Below are 14,416 nucleotides of genomic sequence, written 5' to 3'. Positions count from 1 at the left end.
TCTGCAGAATGAGAGATCATAGAGCAAAAATTAAAGCCAGATCCTAATTTGTCCCTTTCATTCACTTGAAAGTTGGATTTATCCTGATTCCTTGACATAAGGATGAAGCTATACTGCTAGTTCTGAGACAGTCTTGTTTCAGGTCTATAGGCCAACATGTTTCACTAGCAAGATACTCATAACAACGAATTAGTAACAGATCTGTATTAATGCACAGTGACACAATGTTTCAGAACTAAATGTTGGTCCTCAGTGTTCTTAGAAAGAGGAAAACTACACACCCCTTTGGCTGCAGACTTCTCAGCAGCTTGTGTATTAGTCACTTTAACTTTGCATCTCCATACTAACAGACAAGTCATAGTGTAAGTGTGGTAGAATGCCTCAAGTTACTTCAGCAGCAGTATGCAGAACATTTGACCTCTTTGCCACTTCCTGGTGTCCAAACTCTGGAAAGACAGATGAGTCTCAGCTCACAGTTATTTTCAGCTTTTGCTAATAACAAACTCATTGGCGCCCTGTTTGAAAGAGCCCATAGATTGGCCATGGTCTTTCTAACCAGCTAATAAGATTTTTTTTTCTTTTTTATTGAACAGAAACAGACTTAGAGGATGGAGCAGGAAGTGGCAAGAGAAGAAGAGAAGAAAGAAGGCTTGATTGAGTTCTATGATTCCTTCAAGGATATGTTTGAGTTCTTCTGTAAGAACACAACAATCCATGGCACCATCCGCCTTGTATGCTCAGACAGCAATAGGATGAAAACAGCTTTTTGGACTCTGCTTTTACTTGCCAGCTTTGGCATGTTATACTGGCAATTTGGACTTATGTTCAGCCAGTACTGGGCCTACCCTGTTGTCCTGACCATGTCAATGCATTCAGAGCCCAAGATGTTTCCAGCAATTACCATCTGCAATCTGGACCCATACAGGTAACCTGTGCTTTCCCCTTGGCTGTAGTCATGTCTTTACAGTCACAAGGGTTCAGGAAGGGTCAGCAACGTTATGACTGCAGCCTGGAGGAGGCTGAAGGTAGAGGGAGGCCTCTCTGCCTCACAGAGGTGGAAAGGGACTATTGTTATTTCCAAACTGGTTTTAAGATAAGATCTTGTTGGGAATTGTGCAATAGCATGTAGCAGTTTATTTCATGCACTGAGTCAGGATAGAGGGAACTCTACCTTGTGACTTGGTTCAAGCTGCTAACTGATTTTGTGCCCTGATAAAAACAATCTTTCCCTGAAAAACATGGCTACTCTGTGTATTCATTCCTAACTAAGCTACCGATCTCTGGAATGATGCATGCTAGAGCTGATTCTGCTTGATTTTTCATACCACAGAATGGCTTTAAGGAAACAATATAACTCCTGTGGAAGTCTGTGTGGCTCTGCTTGTCAAACAAGGCTCACACAGTAGTGGCAAGTTATTGAGAAGTTTCAAATTACATAGTAAAGGAATTATGTAATTTCCTCAGAATAATTATCTAATTGGCCGACAGGAAGGCCAGTTTGCGTGGCTGATGCTGCACAGCTACAAGTTCTGAGGTTTTCAGTGGAGGATCCAGCAACTGGAAATTCAGCTACTGGAGCTCCTAATAAATTAGTTTATTGAAGTTAGGTATGCTAAGCATAGGCACCATCATTGCTGGCTTTTCTCACACAGACATTAAGGTCTGCAGAGACCAGGAGAGTAGCCTTTCCATAGATACTGTGAGGGTACATAAAATAAAGTGGTTTTGTCTAACAGAAAGGCGGATATTCACAAATAGCTAATATTTCTGTTCCTTGCAGATTTGAACTGGTTAGTGAACATTTGGTTCAATTGGATCACATGGCAGAGGAATCAATCGCTTTTTTATATGGCATCAACATATCAGCCAGCTTATTCCACATGAATGAGAAAAACATCCACGTAAAAGACTTGTCAAGCATCGGCAATCTCAGCAGATCTAGCTTCAAGCTGAGCCAAAACTTCTCACTCTTGAGAATGTCTGACCACAATAACAGGTCAGGGAAGAAGCACTCCAGTGTGGGCTTCAGGCTGGTAAGTGCATGTCCTCAGAGATGTTAACCTGGCTACAGACATGAGCAGCCAGGACCGGCTGCTCCCTCAGGGACAGGAGGCAGAGGGGGAGCCTGCCGGCAGGGCAGGATGGGGGGCCATCCCACCGTACCTGAGCAAGCGAGCAGGGAAAACTCACAGATGGTGGCCAGGTCCGATCAAGAGTCCAGCTCATCTGGCAAGTTGGTGGTGATGAGGCAGGTTTAAGATCAGGCCGTGAAGTTAGCCCACGGGATCGACAGGGTCCGTGGTGAGGCAGGAGCACAGCAGCAGCCTAGCTGGAAAGCAGCAGCCCTATGCCACAGCCCAAAGAGGGGCTGAAGGCCCCGGGCTGACCTTAAATGAGCTCCCGGGCCCACAGGCAGCGGGTGTGTGTGGAGGCCCCAGGTGAGGCTGCTCAGGGCTGTCAAGGCCTAACAGTGCACTCAGGGCCCTGACAAAGATCTCACAAGGTACATTCCAAAAAACGTGTGAAAAAAGTAGATCGTTTCAGTGCTGTGTAATGGCAGCTTGGAGGATGTTTCAGGAGAGCCCACCCCTGCCTCTAACAGTTTATGCTGATTGCTAGGATTCTTGTGAAGTGAAACAATAGCAACGTCAATGATCTTACACAGCCCACGCACTTTTAAAGTCCTTCTGGCAGTGACAAATTCAGTAGAGAATGGTAGCAGCAGACTATGGGAATCATTGTACCCCTTTCTAAAAATATGCAAAACATCTAAACTTAGCAGGTGAGCCTAGAAATAACAGAGAAACAACATGCAAGGATTCCCTCAGTATCTAAATGCTGTGGTACTGGGAGCACTAGAAACGTTGCAGATAAAATGAAAGATGGCAATAATAAATCAAGACGATGAATACAATAAATGCGTATCTGTGACTTTGGAGAAGAAAGCAAATGCTTCAGATTCTGCATATCAAAATCAGGGTTAGCGTAGATGTAAGAGAGAAGCTATGAGAGAGAGATTGATGTCGCTTGAAAGGCCAGCAATTTTTGCCTGATTATTACTGTCCTGCCCTATCCTGAAGTCCTTCACCAGGCACACTTTCACCAGAATCTGTGGGTGTTCACCTGTCTTAAGGCCTGAGTAAGAACAAAGAAAGCGTCTCAGGACTTGGTTCATGATTCATGGGTTGTAGAGAATTCCCACCAGCCCTGTCCTTTCTTCTCCCAAGGTACTTGAGTTTGCTTGTCTGCTCTCTTCTCCTGCCTCTTTTCCCCTGCACTCATTCCCCTGAGATGAAGTAACACACCTAGTTCAGCTTCAAGGAGAGAAGGTGCTTAGCACATAAAAAGATGACCTCCGGAGGTCCCTTCCAACCTCAGCCATTCTGTGATTCTGTGATAACTAAAATGATCAGAGACTTCACTTTCTGAAAAAACAGAGGTTTCCCTTGTCCCTGTATCCAGTATTGCCTTTACCCCCTTATCTCTGTTACCCTTAGGCTGTCATGTCCTGACTGTGCTGAATGGCTCCCTCTCTTCTTTTCTTCCAGTGCAATGCCACAGGTGGGAATTGCTTCTACAAGACTTACTCATCTGGGATGGATGCAATTCTTGAATGGTACAGGTTTCACTACATGAATATCATGTCCCAACTACCAGTTATAATCAACATTTCTGATCATGAGGAGCAAATAGAAGATATGGTCTACTCCTGTCAGTATGATGGGGAGCCCTGCAGACCCGGGTATGTTACTTCTTGAGGCGCTAATTGTGATTTCGGCAGAACTCAAGGACTTGGGAGACTGAAATGGAGCCTACAATTTCAGGCAGTGCAGGCACTGCACCTCATGGCGTACTGCCAGGCTTAGCCCTTGTTGGAGATCCGACTGAAAGAAAGAACAGCCTTTCATGATCAGAGCGTGGGGCTAGGAACCTAGAAATTAACGTTCTGCTATGACTTACCTCTGTGACTGTGAGTTAGCGTCTTAGGGTGTCAAAGAAACCTAAGAGAAATTCAGCAGGAATTAAACCTTTGCTGGTACAAAGATGCACTGACTATATTGAATGGTAAATGATGAATGTCTATCTGCATGGGAGGAAAGGAGCAGGAATCCTTAGATATCCAATGGATGAAAGTGGGATCTCTTTTTGCTGTAACAATGAAAAGGGGGGAGAGAAGTGGAAGAAGGCTCTCATGACTCTGCTGTAGCACTTGGCCCCTGAGCACAAGGATTGTTCTCAACTATTGTGCCAGGAGAACTCAGTTAATACCAAAAGGGTCAGATGGTCTTTTTGCATCCTTTTGTCCCTAGGGGCAAAGAAGTGAGCCTGCTGCACATACAAAAGGCAAAAGTGTACCTTCTTTTTCCTGCATGCCTATGGTCTCCACTGTTGGAAGCTCTTCCAAATACAACTGACATACACCACCCAAGACAATGCTGTGCCTCAGGCACACGAGCCATTTGCTGGCCTACTTGTTTTTAGCTGATGACTTCAACAAAGTTAACAGCAATGCACTCATCTATGACACAGAATAAGCAGAAGGCAAATTTAAGTGTTTTTCTAAGCACTTTCAGCAAAGAGGAGAGGGGTCTACAAAGTTTGTTGTAGATCGTTTTACGAGATAAGGTCCTGTTTTATCTTTCCTGGAGGCAATTGACTCTTACATCCTTCTGCACTCAGTGTTTCTGATGCTTTCATGTAATATATGTCTGTGCACTTGATGGTGAGCATCGTCACTTTTGTACGTGTGTTCACCCAACTCTTCTTAAGAACTCCTATAAACTGGTGGAATGTGGAGGCTGACTTGGCCAGGGAAGTTCAGCACGATCATAGTAAGTGGTATAATTTTTAAGAAAACAAGGAAAGAGAAAATCTATTTCTCCTATTGATTAGAGCACAGAACTTCAACCTGCCTGGTTGTTGGAACAAGCAGGGAAAAATTTAGTCTGCTTGGTGGAAGGAAAAGCAAGTCAGAACTCTGAATTTGAATCCTGGGTTTGCCGCTCTGGCTGTAACCTTGGGTGAGCAGTGAATCCCTGTGCACCTGAGTTTTTTCCTTGTACCCAGTGAGTTAACAACTCTTTCCCATAGCCACTCCTATACATACACACACACAGAGATACACAAAACACATCCTACATAGAAGTAAAGGTATTGCTACACTCATAATTAAAACCCATCAAAATCTCTCTTGATTTCAGTGACTATGTTCACTTTCACCACCCAGTCTTTGGAAGCTGCTATACTTTTAACAGCAAGGGAACAGACTCTTTTTGGACAGCTACAAAACCAGGAATTCCTTACGGTATGTTGTTTGGCAAAGGGTGGGAAGAAGAGCTAAAGTTAATATAATTCGGCTATGGATTAAATATGTCTTCCATACATGACTTAATGACATATAGCCATCTCTTCTAGTCTGGTGGCACAAATGATATACTGGATTTGCTTGCTTCACTAGCCACATGTATGTGATAGCCGTATCAGCCATACCTTAACTTATAGCAAGCAGAATATTATTTTAGTTTTCAAGCAGAATATTATTACAGTTTTGGAATAGGCTGGTGCAATTGCTACCTGATTACTCACCAGGTCTCTAAGGAAAAAGAATGGCTCTTCTGTGAGCTAAGACAGCAATTTGATCAGTGCTGAGAATTCGAGACGTAGTGGTGTTCCTATTTTGGCCCAAAATAACTTGTTATATGCTTCCCTTTTCTTTGCTTTACAGGACTTTCCCTTATCCTGAGAGCAGAGCAGAAGGATCACATCCCACTCTTGTCTACAGTAGCAGGTGTGAAAGTGATGATACACAACCACAATCAGACACCATTCCTTGAGCATGAAGGCTTTGACATCAGACCAGGCATTGCAACTACCATAGGCATTCAGCAGGTCAGCCACTTGCTCAAGAGCATTGTTTCTTTTCCTTCTGATTGCAAAAAGTTGTGAGGAGCTGAACACTGTCATCGGCTCATACAACGGACTTGTGGGACTCTTGTGTTCACTTCTTGACCGTGCATGTATATTTATGCAAGCCCCTTTTCTCTCTTCACCGTGCTCAGGTTCCCATGGGTAAAACAAAATTATTCCAAATGTGCAAGTGGCCTTTTGGTCCTCAATACATTGGGGCCTGATTTGTTTTACACTGAGGCTCTTACACATCTTACATCTCATTTCAGCTCTACACAGGGGGGCTGCATGTGTATATTAGGATGAGAACAAACATTCAGAAGTTATTTAGTTCTTTTAGCATGATAAGTTACCGCTTGTCAGCTGAACCATAGTGACTGACCACGTGCACTCTCCTACCTTTGCCCCGTTACTGTATATGTTTTATTAGCAAGGTATAGCTCGGCTGCTCATGTATATTACTACACTTCCTGTCGTTTATACGATGCTCCATCCAGTTAAGTTTAGACAGTGATGGCTAGGTCCAATTAAAGCTCCTAATCACTCGGGCCTCTTTTCTGTGTCCACAGGATGAGGTGAATCGCCTGGGTGGCAATTACGGGAAATGCACGACTAATGGCAATGATGTGAATGTTAAACTCCTGTACAACAACTCCTACACCCTGCAGGTATTGTCAGAGCGGCTGGCTGAAGCCCCAGCTTATTCAGAGTGGATGAATAGCAAACAAGTCATACCTTATTCTCCAGAGAGCTTTTACAAATCAGCAGGTTCCTTGCTGGAGATAACAGAGATTCATGCCCCTCTGAAAAGAAGCCCACAAACAGGGTGTTATAACTTGGAATGTGTTTTACTGAGTGGGGGATACTCAGTCCCAGACACTGGGGCTCTTCCCTCCTTGGAACACAGGAGAGATCAGACAGTGAGCCAGTCATGGCAGCTGGACTGTTCCAGTAGGACATTCTTGGGCCATCAGGTCTTTATTTGTGTAAGTAGTTGCTCCTGGCTCTAGATGTTTGGGCTGTTTAACTAAGATTTTACTGGGCATAAGGAAAAAGGGAGCTGGGGAAAATTCGACCTCACTGAGTTCAATACTGTTTTCAGAGGTAAAGACAAGGAATGAAAAGTGAAAACCTTTTGCATCATCATGCTCTAGGAATGGCTGGTGTCTTTTTGCAGTAACAAAATCTATATGTTGTCTCCTAGCAGCTGCATGCTACAGACTGAAGATCTGGGCACTTGAGAGTTTCTGGCTTATCCAATCTTTTATGCCTTCTTTATTTTCCAGGCTTGTTTGCATTCCTGCTTTCAGCACATAATGGTTCGAAAATGTGGCTGTGGCTATTACTACTACCCACTGCCTCCCGGTGCTGAATACTGTGACTACAATAAGCAGCCTGCATGGGGTAAGAGCAAAAGACTGCTGTCTTGTCCTTGTCGGAAGGGAACACCTTCCTACAGTAGTCACTGGTTACATGACTCCTTAGATTACTGCCCTTCTACTTTGTGCCTATTTCCTGCTTAGACTATTTCCTCACATCACTGAATCCAGCCAGATGGCAGACACCTTTCTGTGTATTTGCATGGATATCAAGTCAGTGCATAAAAAATCTTGATGCTATCAAGCATCCCTTTATTAAGGACATTAATATAGGGTCAGGCTCTTTCATGTTACCAATATTGGTGGCTGTGCTGGTGTAAGACAAAGCTTTGAATAACTTCTCTTGGTTTTCTGGTTGGCCTATCCTCAGCAGATCCTTACAGGGAAGGCACCTGCATTGCACACAGGTGATTAGCTCGGCCATCTGGAACCATTCTAAAGCGGGAGTGAGGCAAAAACAGGTCTCTGAGAGAGTGCTGTATGCTTGGGAAGGCCAAGTGAGGGCAGAGGTTTTGGTAGCCTTCCATTTGGTAGCCTTCCATTTCCTGAGGAAGTGTCTGAGTGTGTTCCTCCCATTTCTTTCACCAGGTCACTGCTTTTACCAGCTGTACAACAGGCTCAGAAATCATCACCTGAATTGTTTTGATCAGTGCCCCAAGCCTTGCCGGTAAGTCACAAAAGTAGAACACAATAAATGCCAGCTTGCAGAAGAAAATTACACCAGTGGAAATGTAGGCAATTTAGTGGAAAATTTATGGACCGACTGAATTTTGGCATTTTCTGAACCAGAGATTTTAGTTTGATGTTTGAACCCCAATGCTGAGAAAGGAAAAAGATGACAGCATTAGACAAATTAAATAAGAACTTTCTGTGTACATGACAGCAGAGAGGGGAAATTGTTTTAATCACACTGAAACATTTTATTAAGCCCGAACCAAATTGCTTGTGTCATTTTTCAATCTATGTTACTTTTCTTGGTTCACCTTTTTTATTGTAGGTCAATTTCAAAATGGAAAGACATAACTTTAAAGCAAAATATCAAATATTTTGGTTTTGAATGCATCAAAGAAAAGTTGTCAGGATTTTGAAACCATTCTAGTTATCCTCCTGACCTGAACAGTTTTCAGGCAACCTCTGGTTTTATTTTCTAAGCTGACTTACAAAGCTTTTTCCAAGGTTCTCGATAGCTGCCCCCAGAACTTCTACTTTGGGCAAGTAGTTAGCATTGTTAAACTCCTTTGTGTATTCACTTTTAAATGCCAAGAGTCATAGTGATCATAATCTCCATTTTTATCTTATCAGGGAATCGCTGTACAAGGTGTCTGCTGGGACAGCTAAATGGCCATCAGTGAAGTCTCAGGTAGTCCATACAGGCAGCTGCTATGTTTGGAGGGGATACTGTATTTACCGTGGCTGTTGGAACATTAAAGTTAAGGGTGAAAACAATGACTCAGGCAGCAGCAATGGAAGTGGCAAATAAAGCAAACTGGTCCAAAACCTGGGCCCAAGGGAATAATCCTGTAGTTAAGATGCCAGACTAAGGTGCTAGAGAGGTACATTCAGTTCCAGTTCTAATCCAAACTTCCTTGCGACCTTAAGCAATTCACCTCACTGCCTTAGTTCCCACCTACAAAATGGTGTTAATGGCTTTCTGCTTCCAGTGGGTGTTGTGGTATAACAACTCACTTATTACTGTTTGTGAGGTGCTGCAGGGCTGCAATGGAAACTCTGTGAGTCAATAGATGACCTCTTGCCATTTCTCATGTTCTAATGTTAAATGGGCATTCAGACTGTATGACCAGGTAATTAATTCATGTGAAATAGGTGGTAATGTAGATGTAAATACAACCAATACATTTTAAAAGAGGAAATTCTTTGATGGGGTTGCCATTAAAGGCAGAATTTAAGAACCCGAGTACTATACACACCTAAAATATCAGCGTGTATTTCCTTGCTATTCCGGCAAATATAGCTACTACTTGATAGCTATTACTATATGTTATAAACCAATCAATTACATTCTTTTTTATTACTTGCGATAGCCATTTTATTGCTTATGAAATCTACATTTACAAAATATTAAACATACAAAAACTCAGAAGACAGGATTGCCAATAACATACGTATACTCTGCTGCAGGACTGGATCCGCCAAGCTCTAAGGCATCAGAATGGATATAACTCTACCAGCAACAGGTTAGTCGCTGAGAGAAGGTACTCCTGTTAAAACTATGGATTAACTCTTCATCCTTGCTGAATTTGTAGATGTTAGACTGGAAAGGGAGGACAAGAGAAAAATGTACAGGGTCATCCAGTAAATTTCCCATCTTTCCTCACGACACTGTAAGACAGTCACTTCTGTAACCTTTTCCAAGCTCACGTTAAATACCCTCAGGAAGATAGCTTGAGTGAGTGGTGAAACCTATTGCTAGCAATCAGCATGTAAAATCAAGACCAGAATGCCAGCAGTACCTTCCACCAGGTGAATGACACATGGACATCCCACTGTTGCTAACTGCTCCCTTTCTCCAATACAGGAAGGATATTGCCAAGGTGACTATCTTCTACCAGCAACTGAACTACCAGTCTGTGAACGAGTCTCCTTTACTCTCAGTAGGTTGCACTACATCAGCTCAAAACATTGTTACCTGCCATTAGTTATGGTGTGCTGTGTATGGTTGGAGGGAGGATTATTTACAGCCCCCAAGATGGGATGGGATTGGATTATTCTTCTTAAGGAAGAGACTTGAAAATTTCACATTTTACACAGTCACACAAAATTACTCCCCAAATGGCAAGCAGCTAAGTGACCTGCTGGCAATATGCAATAATTTCATGTTCCCAGAGCTCTGCTGTGTTTGATAAACACAACCCTTTGATTCTTTCCACAGGAGAATCTGCTTCTGTCCAGCATGGGAAGCCAATGGAGTCTCTGGTTTGGATCCTCAGTGTTGTCTGTAGTTGAAATGTTTGAGCTGCTTATAGATACAGTAGTCTTGTCTCTCCTCTTCTGCTACCAAAGGTTCAGGTCAAAGAAGACATTGAAAGTAGCTCACACTCCTACCATCCCCAGCGTGAGCTTGTCCCTAGAAAACTACCAAGTTGTGCGAGAAGCAGCTGAAAAAGGTGATGATTCTGCTCATACTCACCCTTCTGGAGTGACTATTGCCATGGACAACAACAGTGACCTGCATCTTCACCCACTCTCCAGCAAGGCGGAAATGCCAGAGCTTTGCCCAGATGTGGTGCTTAATGGATTTAGATACATGAAGGACAGCTCTTGGGAAGGGGAACTGAATAGCTAAGGATATGTTTGTGTGCACAGAGAAGTGGGAGACTTGAAACTCCCACAATGCTCAGGTGCTGTCAGAAAGGTTGCAAACAGAAACGTTCTGGATCCACGATCTGTGAGCACTTAAACACCACACTGCTGCGCTTGGCAATCCTCCTCCAGCTATTACAACTTCATTATTAAACCCTCCATGTGTCCTGGATTCAGGCATCATGCAATGTTCTTTTGTTCCTCACGAGTATCTGGGGAGGGGAGAACTGTACTTCTACTCTCTGGGACAGTCGTGGAGTCTTCATAAAAGCCTATTCACAGCTTTTAACTTTTAAACCCTTGTAAGGAAATCAGCCTGTGGCTTCAGACAGGCCCATCTACATTTCACAAACGTACTCAAGAGAAAAGTCAGCCTGGCTGTTAATGGAAAGGTTTCCAACGGAGGCTAAGGAGTCTGTGCTCGTATCAGTCAGTGTTGTCTTGAGGATGAGGGAGCATGTAATAACAAGAGGTGGCTCTGATTACAGCTTTGCTTCCAAGACACCTCTCTGTCCTTAACCTATTAGTGTTGCATTTTGAGGACAGTGCACAGAATGCTGCTGCTGAGATGCTTTTAGACTTAACTCAGATTATTTCAGATGAGACTTACTATCTTAGAGGAAAGGGAAGGAAAGAAATGGTGTTGATAACTTTTTTACGTCACAGACGAAGCATCTGATTTATTTAGAAGATTAAAACAATGCTGCGTTTTTGTTGCAGTCCATTTATAAATAGAGATGTTTTAATGTTAATATTTGACAGTAACTTATGTGTACATAAAATAACACATTTATTTTTGATGATGATGTTTGCACAGGAGCATTTTACTCTGTTATAATCTTGTTTATGACATTCTGTAGAAAACAAGAGTTAAGAAATCAATGATGAGCTTTGTTTTGTAACTTTTTTAAATAATAAAATGCTCTGAATACAGCCTATGACTGGGGGTTTAGTTTGACTTTGTTTTGCCTTCAACCAATATTTGGGTTTGTTACTGCCTAATTGTTACTTCTAAGTGTTGGGTCTGGAAAAGTCTTTTTCAAAACATCTAGACCTTACTTGCAGAAGCCTAAATGCATAGGGCCAAATCATGAAGAGAGTTTTGGTTCCAGACACGGAGGTGGGATCCTCATAGCCTCCAGTTTGCTGCTGACATCATTGGAAGCCAAGCACCAAGATGCTTTTGAAAGTCTCACTTTTTTGCTTGATTTGCTTGATTTTTTGTTCATTCACAAGGAGAATCTACAGAGATGTAGACCAAACCCAAACGAATTGTGCTGTAATACACCGGCCAAGTTACAATGAGTAGGGACGTGTAGGCTCCATTGCAGTGGGTGATTCAGCCTTTTCTCTGGGTCTTCTGCACTGGGAAATACAGCTTCTTTGCTGACTGGCAAGAGTGATTTTATGCACTACTGTAGTCCGAGTGACCCTGTTGAGAAAGGATACCATGAAGAAAAAAAGCACTAAGGACAAGAAAGAGAGAAAAGGAATCAGACATCTAAGCAGAATATCTGGGCATGCCCTGGGAATGCAAAACTCAAGTGGATGCCATGCAGTCATTACTGAAAGATTACAATGCCTTAGGTATACACACATCTGTATGTGTGCATACATATACACTTCGCTCTCAAAAGGAAGCCCCCCTCAGAACTCCCAGACTTGTTACCACTGGGACTAAATTGGAAGGCTAAAGGTCAGCTAGAAGGAAATTGATGAAAGAATCTTTATACTCGTCCCAGTGCACAAAAAAAATCACTGCAGAATTCTGCATCATGTAATATAATTTCCAGGAGGGGCCAATTTTGGGACAGAGGAGTGCAGGACCAAGGATCAAGTGGCAATGTCTTGTGGTCAGATTTGGAACAAGAGGGATGTGGCAATACAGGACAGGGATCTGTTAGCAGGGGTGTGTGCTTCGGTTTACACATGTGCAGACCCAGAAGAACAAGGGGTGTTGCAAGCCAGGAGGGAGATGCCTTGGCAGCATGATATGCGAGTGGGCAGGGAATGTCTATTGGTAGTACGGAGACATAAGACTGGAAGAGCAAAAGGGAGTGGGGTTCACTATGGGAGAGGGACACAGGGAAAATTTGCTTCACACTAGCTTGTGCCGCCTTTAGTAAAATAAACTAATGGTTTCTAAGCTAGAGGAAGCATAAGTAATAGGTATCCAGTTCGAAGGTAGCTTAGAGCAATCTTCTCTGAGGGTATGGACTAATTTTCAGCTTAGTAGCCACCTCTTTATTACAGAACATTCCCGTAGCCTGCTGTAGTTGAGAAATCAGCCATACAAATTCTTCATTAGGGTCATACCTTAGTGCTTGTGCTATCGTCACTGAAATGTCTGTCCTAGTTGGAGCTCCTTCTATCTGAGCTGTGCGTTTCCAGTGTGGAGCAAAAATTGAGGCACAAATGGGAGTCACTGTTGTACTCAGAATCACACAGTAATGCCATAGAAAGGTATAAATCCAGAGTCCCAGCTCCCTACTCTAGCTGCCAGGCTATTGTTCTTCCCCGATGGAAAGCTTCTATGATAGCTGTCACTCCCACAGAAATTAAAGCTAAGCAGCAGGAAATACAGCAGGTTGTTTCAAGTCCCTTTCCTGCTGCAAGCTCTTCTGCAAATGTGACCAGAAGGCTGCCAGCAGTCCAAGAAGCAGCTGCTCTCCTGCAAGCCCATCATCCTGAACCACTGCCCAGCCAAGGGCAGGGGAGCCCAGCCCTTTCACTGAGTGCACGTCCCACTGTGCAGCTCCATGCTCACCCAGTAGCATCTCTCCTTGGGTCCCTGTGTCTGTGACAGCTTGTGAAATCTGCATTCTCTTGTCTGATTAGGGAGATGTTTGGAGGCTTGTTTCTTAGGAGAAACATCTTGCCAGAAGGGCTGAGATGTCTATTAAGCTGCCACATTGCTAGTGTGTTTCATTAATAGCATTAATGAAATCAGAGCATGTCTTAATCAGATAAAACAGAAGGGCTACCAAGAGAGTTAGAATCCTGTGTCTCTTTGGAGAAAAGTTCATTTAGCTTCCTCTTTTAAAGCCATAAACCTGTGCCAGATAAATTTCATATTCTAAACCTTCTCATACCAAAGTGCTTCACTGGCTTGTAAAGATCTAGAATCAGAAAGAATGAGGAAATGTGTGTGAATTTAAAAAAAAAAACTCATGTCTTTATTCTCAGTTCATAGATACTGTTTGCATGTGAGATTTTTTCACTCCCACCTTTTCAAAAAAATACATTTCTTCTGCCATAAGATATATTACATTTCAGCATGTCATAGTTTATATATATCATTCTGACAATGTACTTTATTATGTCATGGTGCCTATACCTGTATAGTCCACACACAACCTTTTATTATTTTTGGTAACTATGACATACAATAATAAAAATGACAAAAATAATACTGAAAGCCGTGCCTTATAGAAGAGTACAACTCTCCTAACAGTGAGATGCACAACTGGCAGGAGATAGAGAGCCCCTGAGGGAAAGAGCTAGATTCTGTTTTCAGTCTCCATGGAATAGGTATTATATTTCTGGTCCACGTTAAACGAAACGTCTCAAAGCACTCAGTGGTCAAGGTATCTTAAGAGGTGAGTTACACAGCAAAATGAAGTGTTTTGCCAAAGGTTTTGCAGTGAACTGGTTGGGACTGGGACCCCTATGGCTTAGTGTAGTCTGGTGCTGTGTCCTGGGTGGCATTTCTCCTTTGAAAGGGTGGGAGGTCTGCGTGTGGAGGGCCTCGTGCCCCAGGGAGTTGCATCCTGTCGCCATCGTGGGAAGCTGGTAATACCGCAGAGCAT

At 43.0% G+C, this 14,416-nt stretch overlaps 2 protein-coding genes across 2 annotated transcripts in view; one reads left to right on the top strand and one right to left on the bottom strand.

The window, feature by feature from the left end:
- SDF4 (stromal cell derived factor 4) overlaps nt 1–14,416 on the bottom strand; it is a 248,560-nt gene that overhangs the window by 151,313 nt on the left and 82,831 nt on the right. The gene's annotated exons all lie outside the window — the stretch shown is intronic.
- Nucleotides 609–10,590, top strand: SCNN1D (sodium channel epithelial 1 subunit delta). Its single transcript, XM_050909650.1, has 12 exons — nt 609–925; nt 1,781–2,033; nt 3,549–3,742; nt 5,202–5,305; nt 5,726–5,889; nt 6,477–6,575; nt 7,194–7,311; nt 7,875–7,953; nt 8,589–8,646; nt 9,426–9,481; nt 9,823–9,898; nt 10,177–10,590. The coding sequence occupies exons 1-12, from the start codon at nt 609–611 to the stop codon at nt 10,588–10,590; spliced, it is 1,932 nt and encodes a 643-aa protein (XP_050765607.1).

This window comes from Gymnogyps californianus, chromosome 21, assembly GCF_018139145.2.
Source record: "Gymnogyps californianus isolate 813 chromosome 21, ASM1813914v2, whole genome shotgun sequence".
Classification (NCBI taxonomy): domain Eukaryota; kingdom Metazoa; phylum Chordata; class Aves; order Accipitriformes; family Cathartidae; genus Gymnogyps; species Gymnogyps californianus.
Note: the sequence above shows the minus strand (reverse complement) of the source record. Positions and strands in the feature narration are given on the sequence as shown.

What these genes read in the sequence shown, in the direction of transcription:
- SCNN1D (XM_050909650.1), top strand. Translation starts at nt 609, where the DNA reads ATGGAGCAGGAAGTGGCAAGAGAAGAAGAGAAGAAAGAAGGCTTGATT. An exon ending in CCAGTGTGGGCTTCAGGCTG is followed by an intron (nt 2,034 to 3,548) that starts GTAAGTGCATGT and finishes CTTTTCTTCCAG; the next exon opens with TGCAATGCCACAGGTGGGAA. An exon ending in ACGAGTCTCCTTTACTCTCA is followed by an intron (nt 9,899 to 10,176) that starts GTAGGTTGCACT and finishes TTCTTTCCACAG; the next exon opens with GAGAATCTGCTTCTGTCCAG.